The sequence below is a fragment of the Haliotis asinina genome, chromosome 13 (genome assembly GCF_037392515.1).
Source record: "Haliotis asinina isolate JCU_RB_2024 chromosome 13, JCU_Hal_asi_v2, whole genome shotgun sequence".
In the NCBI taxonomy this organism is placed as follows: domain Eukaryota; kingdom Metazoa; phylum Mollusca; class Gastropoda; order Lepetellida; family Haliotidae; genus Haliotis; species Haliotis asinina.
The window spans coordinates 30,874,529-30,894,448 of NC_090292.1; the positions used below are offsets into that span (position 1 = coordinate 30,874,529).

At 39.9% G+C, this 19,920-nt stretch overlaps 1 protein-coding gene across 1 annotated transcript in view; it reads right to left on the bottom strand.

The window, feature by feature from the left end:
- Positions 1–1,609: 1,609 nt before the first annotated feature.
- LOC137259304 (uncharacterized) overlaps positions 1,610–19,920 on the bottom strand; it is a 67,995-nt gene continuing 49,684 nt past the window's right edge. The window contains exons 9-14 of the mRNA XM_067796935.1: positions 18,312–18,354; positions 17,746–17,873; positions 16,349–16,528; positions 14,295–15,711; positions 11,957–11,991; positions 1,610–1,835 (exon numbers count right to left, since the gene is read on the bottom strand). Of these exons, the coding sequence (XP_067653036.1) occupies positions 1,745–1,835; positions 11,957–11,991; positions 14,295–15,711; positions 16,349–16,528; positions 17,746–17,873; positions 18,312–18,354 (1,894 nt within the window). The 3' untranslated portion in view covers positions 1,610–1,744. The remainder of the gene's footprint in view (positions 1,836–11,956; positions 11,992–14,294; positions 15,712–16,348; positions 16,529–17,745; positions 17,874–18,311; positions 18,355–19,920) is intronic.

A 19,920-nucleotide genomic window follows, 5' to 3' on the forward strand; every position in this document is an offset into this window, starting at 1 on the left:
TTGTAATAAAATTGCTCTTGCTCCTGCATGCAAGACTTCCCAACATTGCCTCTGCATCACCATATAAAGCCCGATGTCTGTGGATGGTAATTGTGTCTCCGTCACAATCTCGCTGCTACACACGTTATTATGTCGAGATGAAATTGTACACATACTTAGATGACGTCAAGTTCTGGCCCTCAGCTGACAGCAATATATGACAACAGACATTTTAATCTGAAAAGTTTTAGTCGGAAAATTGGTTTAATAACCAGCTCGAAGATCGACTCATATACACCGAGCACCGACGGATCGACTTTATGTCTGTGACGTTTGTGTAGCACTTCTCAGCGAATAGGTTCGGACAGGTAGCCAGTAGTGAAATCGTTCGCTCTTCATGAAATGTCTATAAAAGACATGGGTGGGTTGCGTTTGACGTCGCTTTTAGGAATGGTCCAGGATATCAGGACTGGGGACTGCCAGAAATTGTTCCACGCGTGGAATATACACACCTGGTCTTCGGCGTGTCGAGCTGACGTTTTAGCTGCTTGACTGCCCTTTCACCTCTTGAATACAGTGGTTGAGCTGACGCTTTAGCTGCTTTGCTGCTCTTTTACCTCTTGAATACAGTGTTTGAGCTGACGCTTTGGCTGCTTGGCTGCTCTTTTATCTCTAGAATACAATGTTTGAGCTGACGCTTTAGCTGCTTGACTGCCCTTTTAGCTCTTCAATACAGTGTTTGAGTCCACTCGTTCCGGGATTTCTCTGCATTATCGTGGAAAAAAGCTGAAAATGTGTAAACTCAGGTGCACTCTTGTTGGATAATGTGGTAATTTTGGTTCGTTATATCTGTAGTCGGTATATACATTTAGTTAGACATTGCCCGTGTTGGTTACTGTATTAATTTTGGTTCGTTATAACCGTAGTCGGTATATACATTTAGTTAGACATTGCCCATGTTGGGTAATGTATTAATTTTGGTTCGTTATATCCGTAGTCGGTATATACATTTTGTACCCCTGCGGGGAATCGAACCCGGATCTTCGGCGTGACGTACAAACGCTTGAACCACCAGGCTACCCCACCGCTCCCAAGAAAAACATGAAATACAAGATGTGCACGTGGTGTTATCGCAATAAAGAAGTTGACATCCATATATCTTCTGTTTTAAAGCATTCCACTTCTAAATGTCCTTTAAAGATTTGATGTGTTGTATTTGACTTTTTCCACGGCCCACTGGAGTCCGGGTCACGCAGTGCAATGATAACTATATTCAACTCAGCGAGCCTGACCACCAAGTAACGTTAGTCGTTTCTCACAACAAGCTTGGGTTGCTGAAGACCAGTTGGTGTTGATCTCAGGTGCTGTGTATCGTTTAGGAGAGTTACATCCCTTGTCCTTGTCAGGATCCGGCACTACGATCATCATCCTCGTCAAAGGAAAACCGGAAGGTCTCAGGCTTGGATGATATTGTAAGTTTATCGAGCGAGTGAGTGAGTGAGTGTATGATTGAGTATTGTTTTACGCCGTTTTCAGCAATATTAACGTAACGGACTTCACACTTTGTATCCATGTGAGGAATAGAAATCAACGTTACGAGCCAACTTTTTAACCACTACGCCAAATGAACTTCAGCTGATGTGAATATTTTATTGCAGAAGATACATTCAGTCAAACATGTATTATTGTTTATCACATTATATTACTGAAACATGTTATTGTGCATATTTTGGCCGAAGCTCTCATCAGAGAGCTGGCTTCATCTTCAATCAGTTGAACTACCGCACAGTGTAGAAGCCTCACTATCACTCGACCACGCATGCGCAAGACTTTCTTCATCCTCTGAGACTTCATACCTGAAAACGACAATTTGAGGAACTCGTTAATTTATTATTCAAAGCCACAGGGAAAATAAGGAGAAATATGATCATATAGGCGATGCCATTGGAACATAACTATATCTAGAATTGACCATACGGATAAATCATGAAAGCAAATTACTACTGGTGGCCTTGACCTCACAGAAATTGCATTTGTGACGTAATCCATAATATTACAGAGGTGCTTCAAATGCTGCTGTCGTAATTCAAGAAACAAAATAGAATTTGCAAGTCTAGTGCGTATGTGTCATTGGGGGGGGGGGGGGGGGGCGATGGGGTAGCACAGTGGTTCGCTCGTCACGCCCGGTCAAGTCTGGTTGACTACACAAACTTGAATTACCCCCTGTTCATAAACATGCCAGTCAAGGGCCCATTAGTCTTCAGTTTTGTAATAAATGGCTTCCGTTTTCCACTTTTACACCAAAGGCTTCAATTCCAAAATTATCTAAGTTTTCTACTTAAATCCGTAATACGCAACATGTCTATATTCGGCAGCCATGCATCTAAAATTGCATTCTCAAAAAGATTGAAGTACCCTATAAATGTCAGCCCGGCAGAATATTTATAACTGGATGTTTTGATGTGTTGGAAGACCTGTTGACGACATATCCAAGCCCCTTCGTTAGCATTAGCACTGACGTGCAACACACTCCTACACAAGCCTTTGAAGTGTCAGAATAATCTCGTCTGTAATAATACCTCAAAGCCTGGACGCCACCTCCCTTTCCACATAAAAAGGTTTGTAGCTATCATTACAGCATGCGCTATATATAGTTAGTGTATTCGGCATATTTGGTATAAAGAGCGACTATGCCTGTCGTAAGAGGCCACTAGCGGGATCGGGAGGTCAGGCTCGCTGACTTGGTTGACAAATGTCATCGCTTCCCAATTGCGCAGATCAATGCTCATGTTGTTGATCACTGGATTGTCTGGTCCAGACTGGATTATTTACAGACCGCCGTCATATAACTGGAATATTGCTGAGTGCAGCGTAAAACTAAACTCACTCATTCACTATTGTATGCGGTCTTTGTCCGAAGCTGCAATCACAAACTCTTCTTAATTACATATACTTCAAAATGTGAACTGTATTAAAAACACTCAATTTATGTAGACTGTTCTTTCCGTATATAACAGAAACGTTTTATTCGATATTTGAAACTACAGTGGAGAAAAAAGCTAAAGAGTTTCAGTTGAAGATGAATTACTGCATTGTTCGATCGATTCCTAGATTACGAGAATTGACAGCAAAGACAGCTGAGGGGAAATAATAATAACAATTATGCTAATAAATATAACTACTATATTTGCACAGCAATCATAAAAATACGTCTTCAGTTACGATCAAATAAGAAAATTATACGTGTAGCTTGACATGACACATGTAGTAAATATGCTATGGAAAGAAATCAAATACACCGTTCCCTCTTTTCCATTTAGTGGGTTTAGTTTTACTCCGCCTTCAGCAACAGTCTGACAGAGAACACCAAGACACTGGGCTTCACACATTGCACCCATGAAGGGAAGCCTGCCTAGGTTTGCTATTCGGGAAACGTTCGTAACCCTTTGAACCTCTTAAATCCATTCTTGGCACACTGGCTACGATCAAAGTCCCACAGCCCCAAAGTCTGCCTAGGTTTGCTATTCGGGAAACGTTCGTAACCCTTTGAACCTCTTAAATCCATTCTTGGCACACTGGCTACGATCAAAGTCCCACAGCCCCAAAGCCTGCCTAGGTTTGCTATTCGGGAAACGTTCGTAACCCTTTGAACCTCTTAAATCCATTCTTGGCACACTGGCTACGATCAAAGTCCCACAGCCCCAAAGCCTGCCTAGGTTTGCTATTCGGGAAACGTTCGTAACCCTTTGAACCTCTTAAGTCCATTCTTGGCACACTGGCTACGATCAAAGTCCCACAGCCCCAAAGCCTGCCTAGGTTTGCTATTCGGGAAACGTTCGTAACCCTTTGAACCTCTTAAGTCCATTCTTGGCACACTGGCTACGATCAAAGTCCCACAGCCCCAAAGCCTGCCTAGGTTTGCTATTCGGGAAACGTTCGTAACCCTTTGAACCTCTTAAGTCCATTCTTGGCACACTGGCTACGATCAAAGTCCCACAGCCCCAAAGCCTGCCTAGGTTTGCTATTCGGGAAACGTTCGCAACCCTTTGAACCTCTTAAGTCCATTCTTGGCACATTGGCTACGATCAAAGTCCCACACCCCCAAAGTCTGCCAAAGTTTGCTATTCGGGAAACGTTCGTAACCCTTTGAACCTCTTAAGTCCATTCTTGGCACATTGGCTACGATCAAAGTCCCACACCCCCAAAGTCTGCCAAAGTTTGCTATTCGGGAAACGTTCGTAACCCTTTGAACCTCTTAAGTCCATTCTTGGCACATTATCTACGATCAAAGTTAAGAACAAGGGCAAAAACTCTTTTTTTATAGACAGCTGCCATGCACCCGGAATGTTGGGGAAACAAACCAGATTTACTAGCGGCAGGTTATAAATATCCACTAGGTCCTCAAAAAGTATCAATGATCTCTGTGATCATAATTTACTTCATTAAAATTGATATATCATTTGTTTCAATTGTTCAAATATGTGTTTTTCCTTCGTCAAACAATGTCACCGTGACCTTTCATCTGAATTCAGTGAAATGTCACTATTATTACTGAAAACGGTTCTAAGTAGTATTAATCGACTGCACATGTCGTTAATGTGAAACAAATCTTACTATTATCAGTGCTGCAGCTTCTACTTAGGATATGAGGAACGAAATGTATTGTTCAACTTCAGAAAGAAAATAATGGTATCGTTGCAGCAGCGGATCTCATTAAAAAACCATCGACAGATCGTCGAAATTATGTGAGCCTGAAAGCGTTAAGCATCAGTTTCCGTACGTCTCTGTTTCGGAAGGTCACCGGTACCGAGCCATCTCACATGCGGCGTAGTACAGAGAGAGCGAAAAAAATTACTGTAGTCAAGTTGTCATTGCCTTCGTGCAGATGGTCATGATGAGTGAGTGAGTTTAGTTTTACGCCGCACTCAGCAATATTCCAGCTATATGGCGGCGGTCAGTAAATAATCGAGTCTGGACCACACAATCCAGTGATCAACATCATGAGCATCGATCTGTGCAATTGGGAACCGATGACATTTGTCAACCAAGTCAGCGAGCCTGACCTCCCGATCCCGTTAGTCGCCTCTTACGACAAGCATAGTCGCCTTTTATGGCAAACAAGGGTTGCTGAAAGCCTGTTCTACCACGGGACCTTCACGGGACTGGTCATGATAAAGTAACAGTAGTCAAATTGCCATTGTCATACTGTAGTTACAGCTGTCAAAGAGCAATTGCTCTCATGCAGTTACATAGGTCAAATAGCATTTGCCCTGATGCAGTTACAGTAGTCAAATAGCAATTTCCCTCATGTAGTTACAGAGGTCCAATAGCTATTGCCCTGACGCAAGTACAGTAGTCAAGTAGCAATTACCCTGATACAGTTACAGAGGTCAAATAGCATTTGCCCTGGTGCAGTTACAGCGGCCAAATACTTATTACCTTAGTGCAGTCACAATAGTCAAACAGCTCCTGCCTTGGTGTAGTTACAGTAGTCAAATGGCCATTGTCATAGTGTAGTTACAGTTGTCAAACAACAATTGCCCTGATACAGTTACAGTAGTCAAATATCTATTGCCATACTGTAGTTATAGCTGGCAAATTGCTGCTGCCTTGATGAAGTTACAGTAGTCAAATAGCTATTGCCTTGGTGTAGTTACAGCTGTCAAATAGTTGTTCCCTTGGTGAAGTTACAGCAGTCAAGTATATGTTGCATTGGTGCATTTACTGAGGTCGATAGCTATTGCCTTGGTGCAGTTACAGTTGTCAAATAGCTATTGCCCTCATGCATGCAGTTTTGGCTATCAAATAGCTGTTGATTTGATGTTGTCACAGTAGTCGGATAACTGGTGTATAGGTGCATTTACAGTAACCAAATGGCTTCTCCCCCTGGAACTATACCAAATTAGCACTGTCTCCGGACAATTACTGTGGTGGGTTACTGTCTCCGAACAATTACTGTAGTGGGCTACTGTCTCCGAACAGTTACTGTAGTGGGCTACTGTCTCCGAACAATTACTGTAGTGGGCTACTGTCTCCGAACAATTACTGTAGTGGGTTACTGTCTCCGAACAGTTCTTGTAGAGCCACTAAGAGAACACAGCAGCAAACTGCAAATTGACGTGATATAGCCACAGCAGTCGAATACACGTTGCCATGGAAACAGTTACAGCAGTGAGAGTAATATACGCCCAAAGTTTCCAATCACTTCAACCCCAGACAACATATCTATTTGCAATAGCAACATCCTCCACCGAACTCAATCCATATTTAGACTGAATATCGACGTCTTGATTAGTGCTCGAAGCATCTTCAACATAGCGCTGTATTGATACTGACAGCAAGTGTCCTCCTTACCGTCCCACTCAGGCTATTTGGAGCCCACAGAAATGTGTAGGCTAGGGCTGGATTTCGCAATACCTGGCCTTGGCTTATTTTCTTATCCCTTAACGAGCAGGGCAAAAAAGAGAAATGTCATGCTTTCAAGCGTTTTACTTCAAAATACCAGTGAAAAAATATTTTGATTTTAAAAATTCCCATTCTTGTACTTGGATTTGAATTTTCAGTTCACTTTTATCCACCTGTTATGAGAAAACCTATGTTAAACCCTGTGTACTTATCCATGAAAGAGGAGAGGTGATTTTCATATTGGTATTTATAGATTGTTCATAACAAGTTGTTTTCATGAAGTTTGTGAGTCAGGATGCAAGAAGTGTTGATGCGCAGTAGACGGTAGCTAAAGTTTATAAAACCTGGTGGAGATTAATTTCTAATTTGATCTTAAGAGCGTCATCACACATGTACGCAGCAGACATTGATAGATGCTGATTATATGTTGCGTGTTTTACCTTTTTACGTGTGGAACAAGAAACTTCGAAAACGTTTCATAAGTGGGTGAGAGAGTTTAGTTTTACCAATACTCCAGCAATATCACGGCGGGGGACATCAGAAATGGGCTTAACACATTGTTGCTCCATGGGGAATCAAACCCGGGTCTACGACGTGACCAGCGAACGCTTTAACCACTGCCCCCTTCATCATATGGAATTGCTAAAATGTTGTGACAGAGACATGACATCCTGAACACAGACAACGATAATGTGGTGTGTAATACCATATTTTGACTTTTACCATCATGGCGTTTAGATGAACAATTGGCAAGCCTGTGCATGTATTTGGCAAGGGTTAACGGCAATGTGAAAGTCACTCGTTCATATTTCTGTGGATTCGATCGGGGATTAAAACCAAGAACAAAGATTTCTGGATCACTAAGGGTCGCAAGTCTGCACCTTTGGCCACCAATTAAATGGCTGTAGGATGTACTACAAAATCACATCTGATTAGTACATTAGTTTGGACGTCTCTGGAATCAGTTGCTAACAATCTTCTGATCTCATAAGGCTAACAATATGGACCGCAAGCACTGGCGTTAACCTTTCACTAAAATATCAGAACAACAAATACCACCAAGATACAATCAAAACATAAGAAAAATGTCTCTGGTTGGTTTTGGAATTAATTCTACTGGTCACTGTGCAAAGTTAACCAAATATGCCAAATATAGGCACTGAGGTTCACTTTTCACTAAAACAATATCTGAACAACAAATACCAGGAAGATATTATCAGTGCATGAATTAAGAAGTGTCTCGTTGGTTTTGGAATTACTTTCTAACAATCTTCTGATCATGTAAAATTTAACAAATGGACCGTAGGCACTGGGGCTCACCTATCACTAAAATAATATCTGAACACGTTTCACGAAGATATGGTCCTCTAACAATCGTGCTAAGGAGAACGTTCCTATGTTTAATAGTGGTGCACATTAAACAGAGGAGAAGTCAATGTACATGTAACCTGATCATGTGTACACGCCTCTGCTTTTTCATTACTGCTTACTAGCCTAGAAAGATTTTCACGGCGTTTACAAGTCTTGCGTCGAATTCGACTTTCGATGCGTACGCTCGTTTGGTCTTGTAGCGGATGTGAGTTAAGTGCAACAGTAATGGAAACTGGTTTGACATCAGTCTTCTGTTCCACAGACTGAGTGAGTGAACGAATTACTAAATTCAGAATTATTAATAACGAACTTATGAGCGATTTGGATTTTATGCTGGGTTTAGCATTATTCTAGCACATATGATTTATACGTCTGGTCTCGTGTGAGGAATCGAGGCCGGTCTTCGGTGGGAAGAGAGAACACTTTAACCACTAGACTAGCCAAACTGCCTAAAGACCCTACAGCAACAAATTAACAAATTTAATAAAAGCCCCACGCAAATCATTCATGGTTTTGACTGTATGAGCAGTAGACCGGATATTAAGTCTTGCTCTGGGCGATACTGACGTGTTTTGTCGATTGATATATTTTTATGTACTTTTGAATGAATAGGGTTATTTCTGGGACTTAATGTCAGTTTATGACATTCAGACTGAGAATATGATCAGGCTCTAAATCATTTGATGGTATTTGTTTTGATCAGATTAACCGATATTTCACAGAAGTGGGCAGACATGTCTAATATTTACAAGATTAAATATGTTCTAACCACTCCAGAGTCAAATCCTCCTACTTATCTAACACAAGGTGGGTGGTTCTCGAGCTATTTCCGTCAAGCATTCCGGAAAGTGTACAAACTGTGCGCTGGATATCATCGACAAATCTTTTATCTGTTTAATCTATGTAAAGTATAAACATTTTGAAGAGAAGACAGGAAAGCTTTGCGATATGAGTCCACACAAACAGAATGCACTATTCCTCATGTAACACTAAAATTGATTTATAAAGAGATGACAGGTCGATAGCGTAATATTCGTCATTATTTCAGCTCAACAAAACGCTTGCTCTCCTCCATGCGGGGTCTAATACAGAAGGCGGAAAGAAACTAATCAATGAAGCAGAGTGAGTCACATAAGAAATGCAAATACACGCCATGTGTGTTCCCGTGGGGACTCATTTTGAATTTAACCCAGTCTTTTGCTTGTCGAAAGAGCCAAATATATTTCCTGGCAAAGAAGACGCGTGCAGATCCGAGGTAGAACAGGCCTTCAGCAATCCACGCTTGCCATAAAAGGCGACTTTGCTTGTCGTCAGAGGCGACTAACTGGATCGGGTGGTCAGGCTCGCTGACTTGGTTGACACATGTCATCGCTTCTCCTTTGCACAGATTGATGCTCATACTGTTGATCACTGGATTGTCTGGTTACCGTGCAATAAAATGTGTGAATCCCATTACAGGTGTCCTCAACCGTGATATTGCTGGGATATTACTAAAAGCGCCATAACCAACACATCACCAATGCATCACATAAAACCAACATATCACACATAACCAACGCATTACATAAAACTAACATATCACACATAACCACCGAATCACATAAAACCTACATATCACAAATAACCAACTCATCATATAAAACAAACATATCACACATAACCAACTCATCACATAAAACCTACATATTCCACATAACCAACTCATCACATAAAACAAACATATTCCACATAACCAACTCATCACATAAAACCAACATATCACACATAACCACCGAATCACATAAAACCAACATATCACACGTAACCAACTCATCACATAAAACCAACATATCACACATAACCAACGCATCACATAAAACTAACATACTACACATAACCAACTCATCACATAAAACTAACATATCACACACAACCAACGAATCACATAAAACCAACATATCACACATAACCAACGCCTCACATAAAACTAACATATTACACATAACCAACTCATCACATAAAACTAACATATCACACATAACCAACTCATCACATAAAACCAACATATTACACATAACCAACTCATCACATAAAACCAACATATCACACATAACCAACTCATCACATAAAACCAACATATCACACATAACCAACTCATCACATAAAACCAACATATCACACATAACCAACTCATTACATAAAACCAACATATCACACATAACCAACGCCTCACATAAAACTAACATATCACACATAACCAACTCATCACATAAAACTAACATATCACACATAACCAACTCATCACATAAAACCAACATATCACACATAACCAACTCATCACATAAAACTAACATATCACACATAACCAACTCATAACATAAAACTAACATATCACACATAACCAACTCATCACATAAAACTAACATATCACACATAACCAACTCATCACATAAAACCAACATATCACACATAACCAACTCATCACATAAAACTAACATATCACACATAACCAACTCATCACATAAAACTAACATATCACACATAACCAACGCATCACATAAAACCAACATATCACACATAACCACCGAATCACATAAAACTAACATATCACACATAACCAACTCATCACATAAAACTAACATATCACACATAACCAACTCATCACATAAAACCAACATATCACACATAACCAACTCATCACATAAAACTAACATATCACACATAACCAACTCATCACATAAAACTAACATATCACGCATAACCAACGAATCACATAAAACCAACATATCACACATAACCAACGAATCACATAAAACTAACATATTACACATAACCAACGCCTCACATAAAACTAACATATTCCACATGACCAACGCATCACATAAAACCAACATATCACACATACCCAACGAATCACATAAAACCAACATATTCCACATAACCAACTCATCACATAAAACCAACATATCACACATAACCAACTCATAACATAAAACTAACATATCACACATAACCAACTCATAACATAAAACTAACATATTACACAGAACCAACTCATAACATAAAACTAACATATCACACATAACCAACTCATCACATAAAACCAACATATCACACATAACCAGCTCATAACATAAAACTAACATATTACACATAACCAACGCCTCACATAAAACTAACATATTCCACATAACCAACGCATAACATAAAACCAGCACATCACACATACCCAACGAATCACATAAAACCAACATATTCCACATAACCAACTCATCACATAAAACCAACATATCACACATAACCAACTCATAACATAAAACTAACATATCACACATAACCAACTCATAACATAAAACTAACATATTACACAGAACCAACTCATAACATAAAACTAACATATCACACATAACCAACTCATCACATAAAACCAACATATCACACATAACCAGCTCATAACATAAAACTAACATATTACACATAACCAACGCCTCACATAAAACTAACATATTCCACATAACCAACGCATAACCTAAAACCAGCACATCACACATACCCAACGCATCACATAAAACCAACATATTCCACATAACCAACTCATCACATAAAACCAACATATCACACATACCCAACGCATCACATAAAACCAAAATATTCCACATAACCAACTCATCACATAAAACCAACATATCACACATAACCAACTCATAACATAAAACTAACATATCACACATAACCAACTCATAACATAAAACTAACATATCACACATAACCAACTCATAACATAAAACCAACATATCACACATAACCAACTCATCACATAAGACCAACATATCACACATAACCAACTCATAACATAAAACTAACATATTACACATAACCAACTCATCACATAAAACTAATATATTACACATAACCAACTCATCACACATAGCCATTATGTATTCCAGATATGCAAACACTATACGTTTACCATCTAATAATGCATCGCCCTTTATCACGATTAACTAAATTACTCTAATTATTCGGTATTTCCCAATTATAACACTGCCATGCATTAACAACCAAGCAATAACATCACATCTCACATCAGATCTTCTTCTTCTCTTTTGAAGTCCAGCTTTTACGATAATTACGGTTGATCATCATGTTCTTGGGAAAACAGATTTCATTAATGAACATCGATCAGAAAGTACTGCCTACAGCCTGTAAAGGTACGACTTACCATGGCCTTTCCTCGGCAGGTTCGTCTTCCACGTCCTGTCAAGAGGAAAAGAGGAAGTTGAATAATAAATTATTGATAAATGCTGAAGTGATTTTGCGCTTAATATGAAAACAGTTTTTAGCGATATTCCAACAAAAACACACACCGAAGCATATTTAACTCGAAATCGAATAAGGAAGAGGTCGACCTATCTAATGTTCGAGAGTATCAAAAGTTAGATAGTGACCCTCAAAGTTATTGACCCCCATCGTCTTACTGAAAGGGTCTCGAGGGAGGATGTCGAGTGTGCCGTATTTTGCAGGGTGTGTGGTTAATCTAGGGATTGCATAGATACAACAAATCCTCGCTAATCCCAAAAGTAGCGTTTGCCAAAATCGTTTGTAATTTTCAGATGGCCAGGTCCTTTCTACAAACTATAGAGATGAATAGTGTGCATTTATGTCGATGTTCCTGGGGTGCGTGTCTGGAATGGCAGTGAGTGGGAGAATTTAGTTTTACGCCGCACTCAGCAATATTCCAGCTATATGGCGTCGGTCTGTAAATAATCAAGTCTGGACCAGACAATCCAGTTATCAACAGCATGAGCATCGATCTTCGCAATTGGAATACGATGACATGTGTCAGCAAAGCCATCGAGTCTGACCTCCTGGTCCCATTCATCGCCTCCTAAGGCAAGCACGGGTTCCTGAAGACCAGCTCTAACACGGATCTTCACGGGTCCAGAATTGAGGGGAGTTGGGATAAATAGGGTTCGGTTTAGCGAGGTTTCATTGCATTTTCCGCATGTAGCTGCACATCTCAAACATTGGATATGATGTCACTGACATATGATCAATGAACATTGAGTGTACTGTTGAACAAGAAAGTCTTATGCAAATTCTAAATAATCATGTTTACACGAGTGAAAACGAATGTCAGTTAAAACATATGAATATTACCAAAACACTTGGTAAACACGCAAGTTGTCACAATTCCTTCAGCATTTCCTATTATGTTGCACAGCTTTGCAATCGCTAAAACCCCAGAACATAATTTAAATGCATAACACTGTACGCTCTGAGGCCGTTAAGGGACTTTGGGTCTGTTTCCATTGTTACCATTATTGTCCATGGAAGGATGGAAGCAACACAACATTCCACCTGTTAATCGCCAACAATGGTGCGAAACAAAAAAATGAAAAGGTGTGGACAAAATACTGTTATCTCTGCTCGTTTTATCGACGTATATAGCTAATAATTCCAATCCCTATATCCTAACTGCTCTGAATGGTCCTTACGAAGTGATGATCAACTAACAAATAGGGATCGTCCCACAACGAGCCAGTCAATATTTGATCATTATTGCAGCCATAAATCAAAGGATTTGGTTTTTTAACAGTGAAAAATCATTATAATAACTCTCGCTTCGACGACAGCACAGTGTAATAATCAGATAATCATGAATTATTGCTGGATACGTTTTATCTTTGATGCCAGCGAATTCATTAATGAGAAGGTACCGAAAGGCTATTTCAAATCAGCAACATTGCTCTTGAATTAATGCCGCGGTATTGATCAAAATTGTCGTCGTTAATAACGACTGAGTACCTCACATGGGTATTGTGTGAATCATGAAATGACACTGTATTATCATTAATTGACATTGTATAAACGTTAAGTGGTGTTGTGTGATCATGAACCTATGCTTTATCGTCCTAACTCGCACTGAACTCGGCTGAATCATGACTGAGCGTGCTGGATTTTGTACCGCGTCTAGCAATATTCCAGCAACATCACGGCGAGGGACGCCAGAAATGGTTTAACATAAAGTGGAAACATGGGGAATCGAACCCAGCCCTTCATCGACCACGCTACCCAACCGCCTACACCATCAGTAATTGTATTCAATCCTTAGTGACTTTGTACAATTGGTATGGTTCGATCAAGAATTCTGTTTAGTGCATTGCAGAAACACAACACTTTACAGCGTACACTACACAAGTTATATAACACCACTTCACTTTAAGACCGCCATTCCACAGTAATCTACAACACCAACGCATTGCTGATATTCCTGTCTCTAGCTGAGCTCAAATAATGGTTCTAAAAAGGTCGCCAGATATTGCTGGACAAAAATCTGTTTCATTTTTAAACAGAGTGGTTTCAGGTAACAGGGAATGGGGGGAAATTAGCGTTGGCGGTTTTATTGCATAACTACGTAAATCTAAGGAATGATAGGCTATTTGTCAGGCGAAGCATGGCTGAAGTTACTCAGACGGTGTGGGTATTGAGTTTCCAAGAAAATCCGTAAGTTGGAAGTTTTCGAAATATGATTATGCAGAGGATGGGGAAAAGCTTACGGAAAACTGCAGTTGATCCCACGGCAGATCAAGGTTGTCATGGCAACGCTGTGTATGAATGACGTCAGCTGATCGATCGTAGCATTCGAGAAAGTCCGACTGGGTTAACTCTCGTTTGGAAACTAATTCACAAAGATTGAAAAGTTTTACTCTTCTTTTTTTCTTGTCGTTAACTGCATGTTTTTGCACGGATTTATCACTTTCCTGCTCTCTGACGTTGATAAATCTAGTGGTGCTGTCATCCGAAGAATCCGAGCTTATTCTTTCGCCAGACGCAGTGACCACAGTTTCGATGACGTCACTATTTTCTGTGCTCAAACGTTGAACAGCTTCAAGATGGCGGAAGAGACGATGGTTGCGGAGGACCTCATCAGGGAGATCCTCGTTTTCGAGGTTGAGTCTGACGTAGTTGTAGCATACATTCTCATCGTCATCTTCACTGCAATATGTCATCTGACTCTGACTGTTCTGAGTGGGGCACGATACAGACAAAAAATCAGAAGAACTGTCTGCGGAAAAGTCTGACACGTCAAACTGACCGATGTCTGTGCTTCCACGACGTGCATTTATAACACATGAAACTGAACGAAAGCTCTCCCCTGTCTCCGAAAGGCAGTCACGTGACAGGTGCGCCACTGCAGACTGAAGTGAGGAATTATGGGATGATATTGTTGACATAGTGTCCCCTTCTGACAACTCAGCATCATGTCCATAATCTCTGTTTTCAGTCTCAGTCTTTTCGCCAATATCGGAACTGATTGTCGCGTAATCCGGGGATTTCTGAGCACTCAGTGGGATCTTCTTTACCCCTGGGGATCCCTCACCGATTGTGGAACTTTCGTTTTCATTAAATTCAGCGATAACTGAATTTTGTCTTTCGATCGAATGTTTATCAATAACAGCATAGTCATGTGAAACTTTTGGCTGAAGATGTTTATGACCTTGCGTGTGTCTTGATGTTTCTGATGGTGGTTCCGTCACATCATCTATTGATTTGGTATCTCTGTCAAGAGATACATAATCGTGGGACCGTGTTTGGTGTCTGTTCAGATATCTTGATATACTCGTGTGGCTATCGTCAACAGATGATATCGATTTTGGCGTTTGTCCAAGTCTGGCTTTGTTCTTGTATTTGGTCGCTTCGTGTGACAAACCGCCCGCGGTAATGACTGCTCTAGAAGTTGTTCCCTTCCGCCCCGGATGCCTGCTTCGTGCGTCATCGGCCTCGGCAACAACATCGCCGTCTTGACAAGTAGAGCTTACTTGAACCTGCTCCCCATTCCTCAAACGCCGCTGTGTTTTGACCGAAGGCTTGGCATTTTGGTTTGATGTTGAGCGATTAAGGACTCTCTTCACTTCACGTGTCATGTTAAAGTCTCTAGAGCTCCAGCACTCGTGAACGCCTTTCAACAGAAACCTGTTAAACAAATGGAGTTTTTTTCTTTTACAAAAGACATTGATAAAAAATCCATGTTTACATAATTTTTCATCTTAGTCTTAAAAGAAACACTATAATAATATCCATTAATGATATACTGTACATCAAAAGAAACGCAATTCCGTTTTTCGGTCACGTTTTCAAAGAGACGAGATAAACATGAACGCGTACTTTTATGAGAATTTTTTTTTCAAAACTTGCGTTTCGTAGTTGTGTATATATTTCTGATTAATAACATCTTTGCTCTGCCCAAGGTTCCAAACCACGAGGGAACAAGGTTAGAAAAAATGTTGTGCATTTGGATGTTATGCATTTACGTTTGCTGAAATGATTTGTTTTTAATTTACAAGAGACAATTGAATGAGACATACTTGTTAAACTCGATTGTTTTACTGATTGTGACATCATACCCTTATGACGCATGATCGACGTTTGTCATGATATCAACCACTGGATTGACTGGTGTAACAGGAATATTTCTGAAAGCGGCATTAAACAATCATAACGAAAACCAGGGACCTCAAACATTATTGTAATTCAAATCCAAGCCTCTCCTCCTTTGTAACAGTTATAGCTTTCAGGTTATAAGAAAACCTAAAAGGTGGTACTCGAATACCTGGTTGATTCTTGTGCCCTCTCAATATCAATCATTCCTTTTTCTGACGGAGTAATCTCCCTTGACCGAAGGAAACGTGCAATGTCGTCAATTTCCCGACTCGTGCCAAATCTGTCAGATCCACTTTCCATCATGGATGACAACAGAGATCGGAGCTGTTTCATCTTCTCCACACAGGCCCTGCAAGAGATAATTCGCTGTATTAACCACACTTTAACAGATTACGTTCTTGAACGCAAGTGTCACTCCCACGTTTGAACATCTTTCACATCAACGTGAGTGAGTGAGTTTAGGTTTACGCTGCTGTTAGCAACAGTGTAGCATTATCACCAGAAATTGGTTTCACACACTGTACCCATTTGGGGAATCGGTGTCATCAAAGGCGTGTCAAGAAGTCACACTGTGATAGAATTTAAGACTAACAACATAACTGATTTGCTGAGCTCTTGTCAACCCTTCCTAATCAGTGATTTGGATTAACAACTCTTTTGAGATGTAATATAGCTGAGCCTGTGAGAACCTTGAGGTCGTTATATGAATTATCTCTCTTACTTGTGCCAGGATGCGGTTATCGTGGTTTCACAGCAACGAGTTACAAAATCTCCGCGGGTAGAGCCTTGACTTTATAAAGTAGACAGGGTGACAGACCACTTGAAAGCATGTTTCCACTTCCCTGTTATATGTCATCTGCTTTCTTTCCTTACTGTATGACATGTTTCCTTGTCATATTTCAGCTGCTTTATGATAATATGTTTCGTTAAAGTAAATCTCACCTGATTCTCACCTAAACATATTATCTGTGAATACTTTGTTACATCTCACCTGTTTACCTAAATTTATCTCATCTGTTTTAGTCACATCTCAGCGATTCCTTTCACGAAGCAACATTTACTAAGTTGAACCTTAAATTTTAACCTTAAGTTCAACCTTAAGTCCCATTCTCTAGCAATGCACAGTGGGTGCGTTAGTGACTTGCGATCATCTTACTGCTTTGTGAAAGGAGGTCCAGGGCCTCCTTTCAGGAAGCACTAAGGTGATCGTAAGTCACTAAGGTAACCTTAGTGTAATGTTAAAGAATGGGACCTAAGGTTAAACTTAGTAAGGTTGCTTCGTGAAAGGAGCCCTAGGTCTTTCTATTCCATGTCTTAGTTGTTATCTAAACCATGTCACATCTATTTCCTTGTTTTATTTCATCAGCAGCAGCAGCAGCAGCAGCAACAGCAGCATCATCTTCATCATCGTCATTATGATCATCATCATCGTCGTCGTCGTCATCATCGTCGTCGTCGTCGTCGTCATCCTCATCATTATCACCTTCATCGTTGTCATCGTCGTCGTCGTTATCATCGTCATCGTCATCGTCATTGTCGTTATCGTCTTCATCAACCACATCTCACCTGTTTTCCTTGTCTTCCATCACGTCGTCCACGATGTCTGCACACTGCCTGGCCAGTGTCGTGTGCCTTGACAGCAGTTTTTGGTACTGGCTGTGGGCCTTTCTAAGAAGTTGAACTTTGGCCGTTACCTGTACACCCAAGAGAGGAACAGGTGTGAGAATGGCGGTCAGTAACATAGTGTCTTGGAGTTGTTTTGAGTAAACAGGTGAGTGAGTGAGCTTAGTGTTACGCACTCAGCAATATTACAACTACAATGCTCAAGTCTGGACCAGACAATCCAGTGATCAACAACATGACTTGCAGCATAAGCAATATTTCGCGGATACAAGTGTCTGGAGCCTCACCAACACCACCACCACCACCACCATCATCATCATCATCATCTATCGAAATTGTTCGAAGAAAAAACTGTATGTATAAAAACAGCGACCAAAATAACATAATCACATCCTCCTCTCACATCAAGTATCAAAAGATTGGTTCTTTTCACCCTAATCAATTCATCAGGTACTCGATGGGGTCAGGGTGGGGTCAGGGTGGGGTCAGGGTGGGGGGCAAACACTCACCTGATCTCTTCCTTTCTTCTCCTCAGTATCTATAGTTCCATACCTGCAACCATAAAATACATCTTCAAGTTTCATTACGGTTAATTACGCTTCCAAATTGAACTGAAAAAGACAATTAGGTAATCACTGAATGTAATTCAACCTTTCCGCTCTTTTTTGAGACGGGATCATGGCGTCAAAGATATGTGAAGTAGTTTGCAAAACATGCACACTGTCATTGCTTCTCGACTCTAGTGAGGTAATTTGGACTAGGTATATATATATATATATATATATATATATATATATATATATATATATATATATATATATATATATATATATATATATATATATATGAGAATCGGTTCCAAGAATACTATCTTAAAGAATGTTTTTATGATGACTCATTTAAATTAACTCCTGAAACCTACCTGCAAGACAGCTCGACTTTGCGCAACTTAATTGTCACATTAATTTCATTAAATGAGTAAAAATGAGTAACAGAGAAAAATGGTTAAGTTTGTTTTGGAAGATGAGGTAGAACAGTTTAGTTGGAATAGTTTCCGACAATGAAAAAAGTTAGTTTGTTTTCATTCGTTCTAAAACTGACCAAGTTAGTCTTTGACATCCCACGTTTGTCGTCTATAGAGTGAGTGAGTGAGTTTAGTTTTACGCCGTAATCAGCAATATTCCAGCCATACGGCGGCGGTCTGTAAATAATCGAGTCTGGACCAGACAATCCAGGAATCAACAACATGAGCATCGATCTGCGCAATTGGGAACCGATGACATGTGTCAACCAAGTCAGCGATCCTGACCACCCGATCCCGTTAGTCGCCTCTTACGACAAGCATAGTGGTCACTTCGGGTGGTTCATAATGATGAGTGAGAAATGAAGATGGTAAGATGGTGTAAGGAGTTGCTCTCAAACCTGTAAAAGATAACATTGTCTACAAACAGCGGTCATCCTAAATGAACTATACGTGAACTATACATTCCTCCTTGGTGCCAAAGTAATAACCATCGTCAAAAACAAGTGCCACCACAGTTTGGAAAAAAAACCAACAATATAAAATTGCATAATATTGCGTTGGAAAAAAAGCCTAAACTCATTAGTGAGCAGTGGATGCTGAAATTGAATACGGTTCCCAGCTGCAATTTCATAATCCGACAAATGTTTTTCAGATATGTTATTGACCAGTATATTTTAAAGTACGCCGCAATGTACATTTCGCCCAGTAGGGCGCAGTAGTTTGCCGATGTGTGACATAACTGCATGGTCGTGGGTTCGAATCCTACACCCGCCCTGAGTTTGAAGATATTAAGTGATTAACGAATTCAGCAAATAAATAAATAAATAAATAAATAAATAAATAAATAAATAAATAAATAAATAAATAAATAAATAAATAAATAAATAAATAAATAAACCCTCTATACTATATGTAATTTGAGTCGAAATGCGAACTACGGTTATAGCATACTACATTATGTGGTCACTCTGAATTCCTTACACCCGAAGTTCTCCGCATAATGCATGCTGAAGAAGGCATTCACAACAATCCTCAAAGAAGTAACTACTGACTTTATATAAACCGTCAAATTCATTGTACTATTATTATCTAAT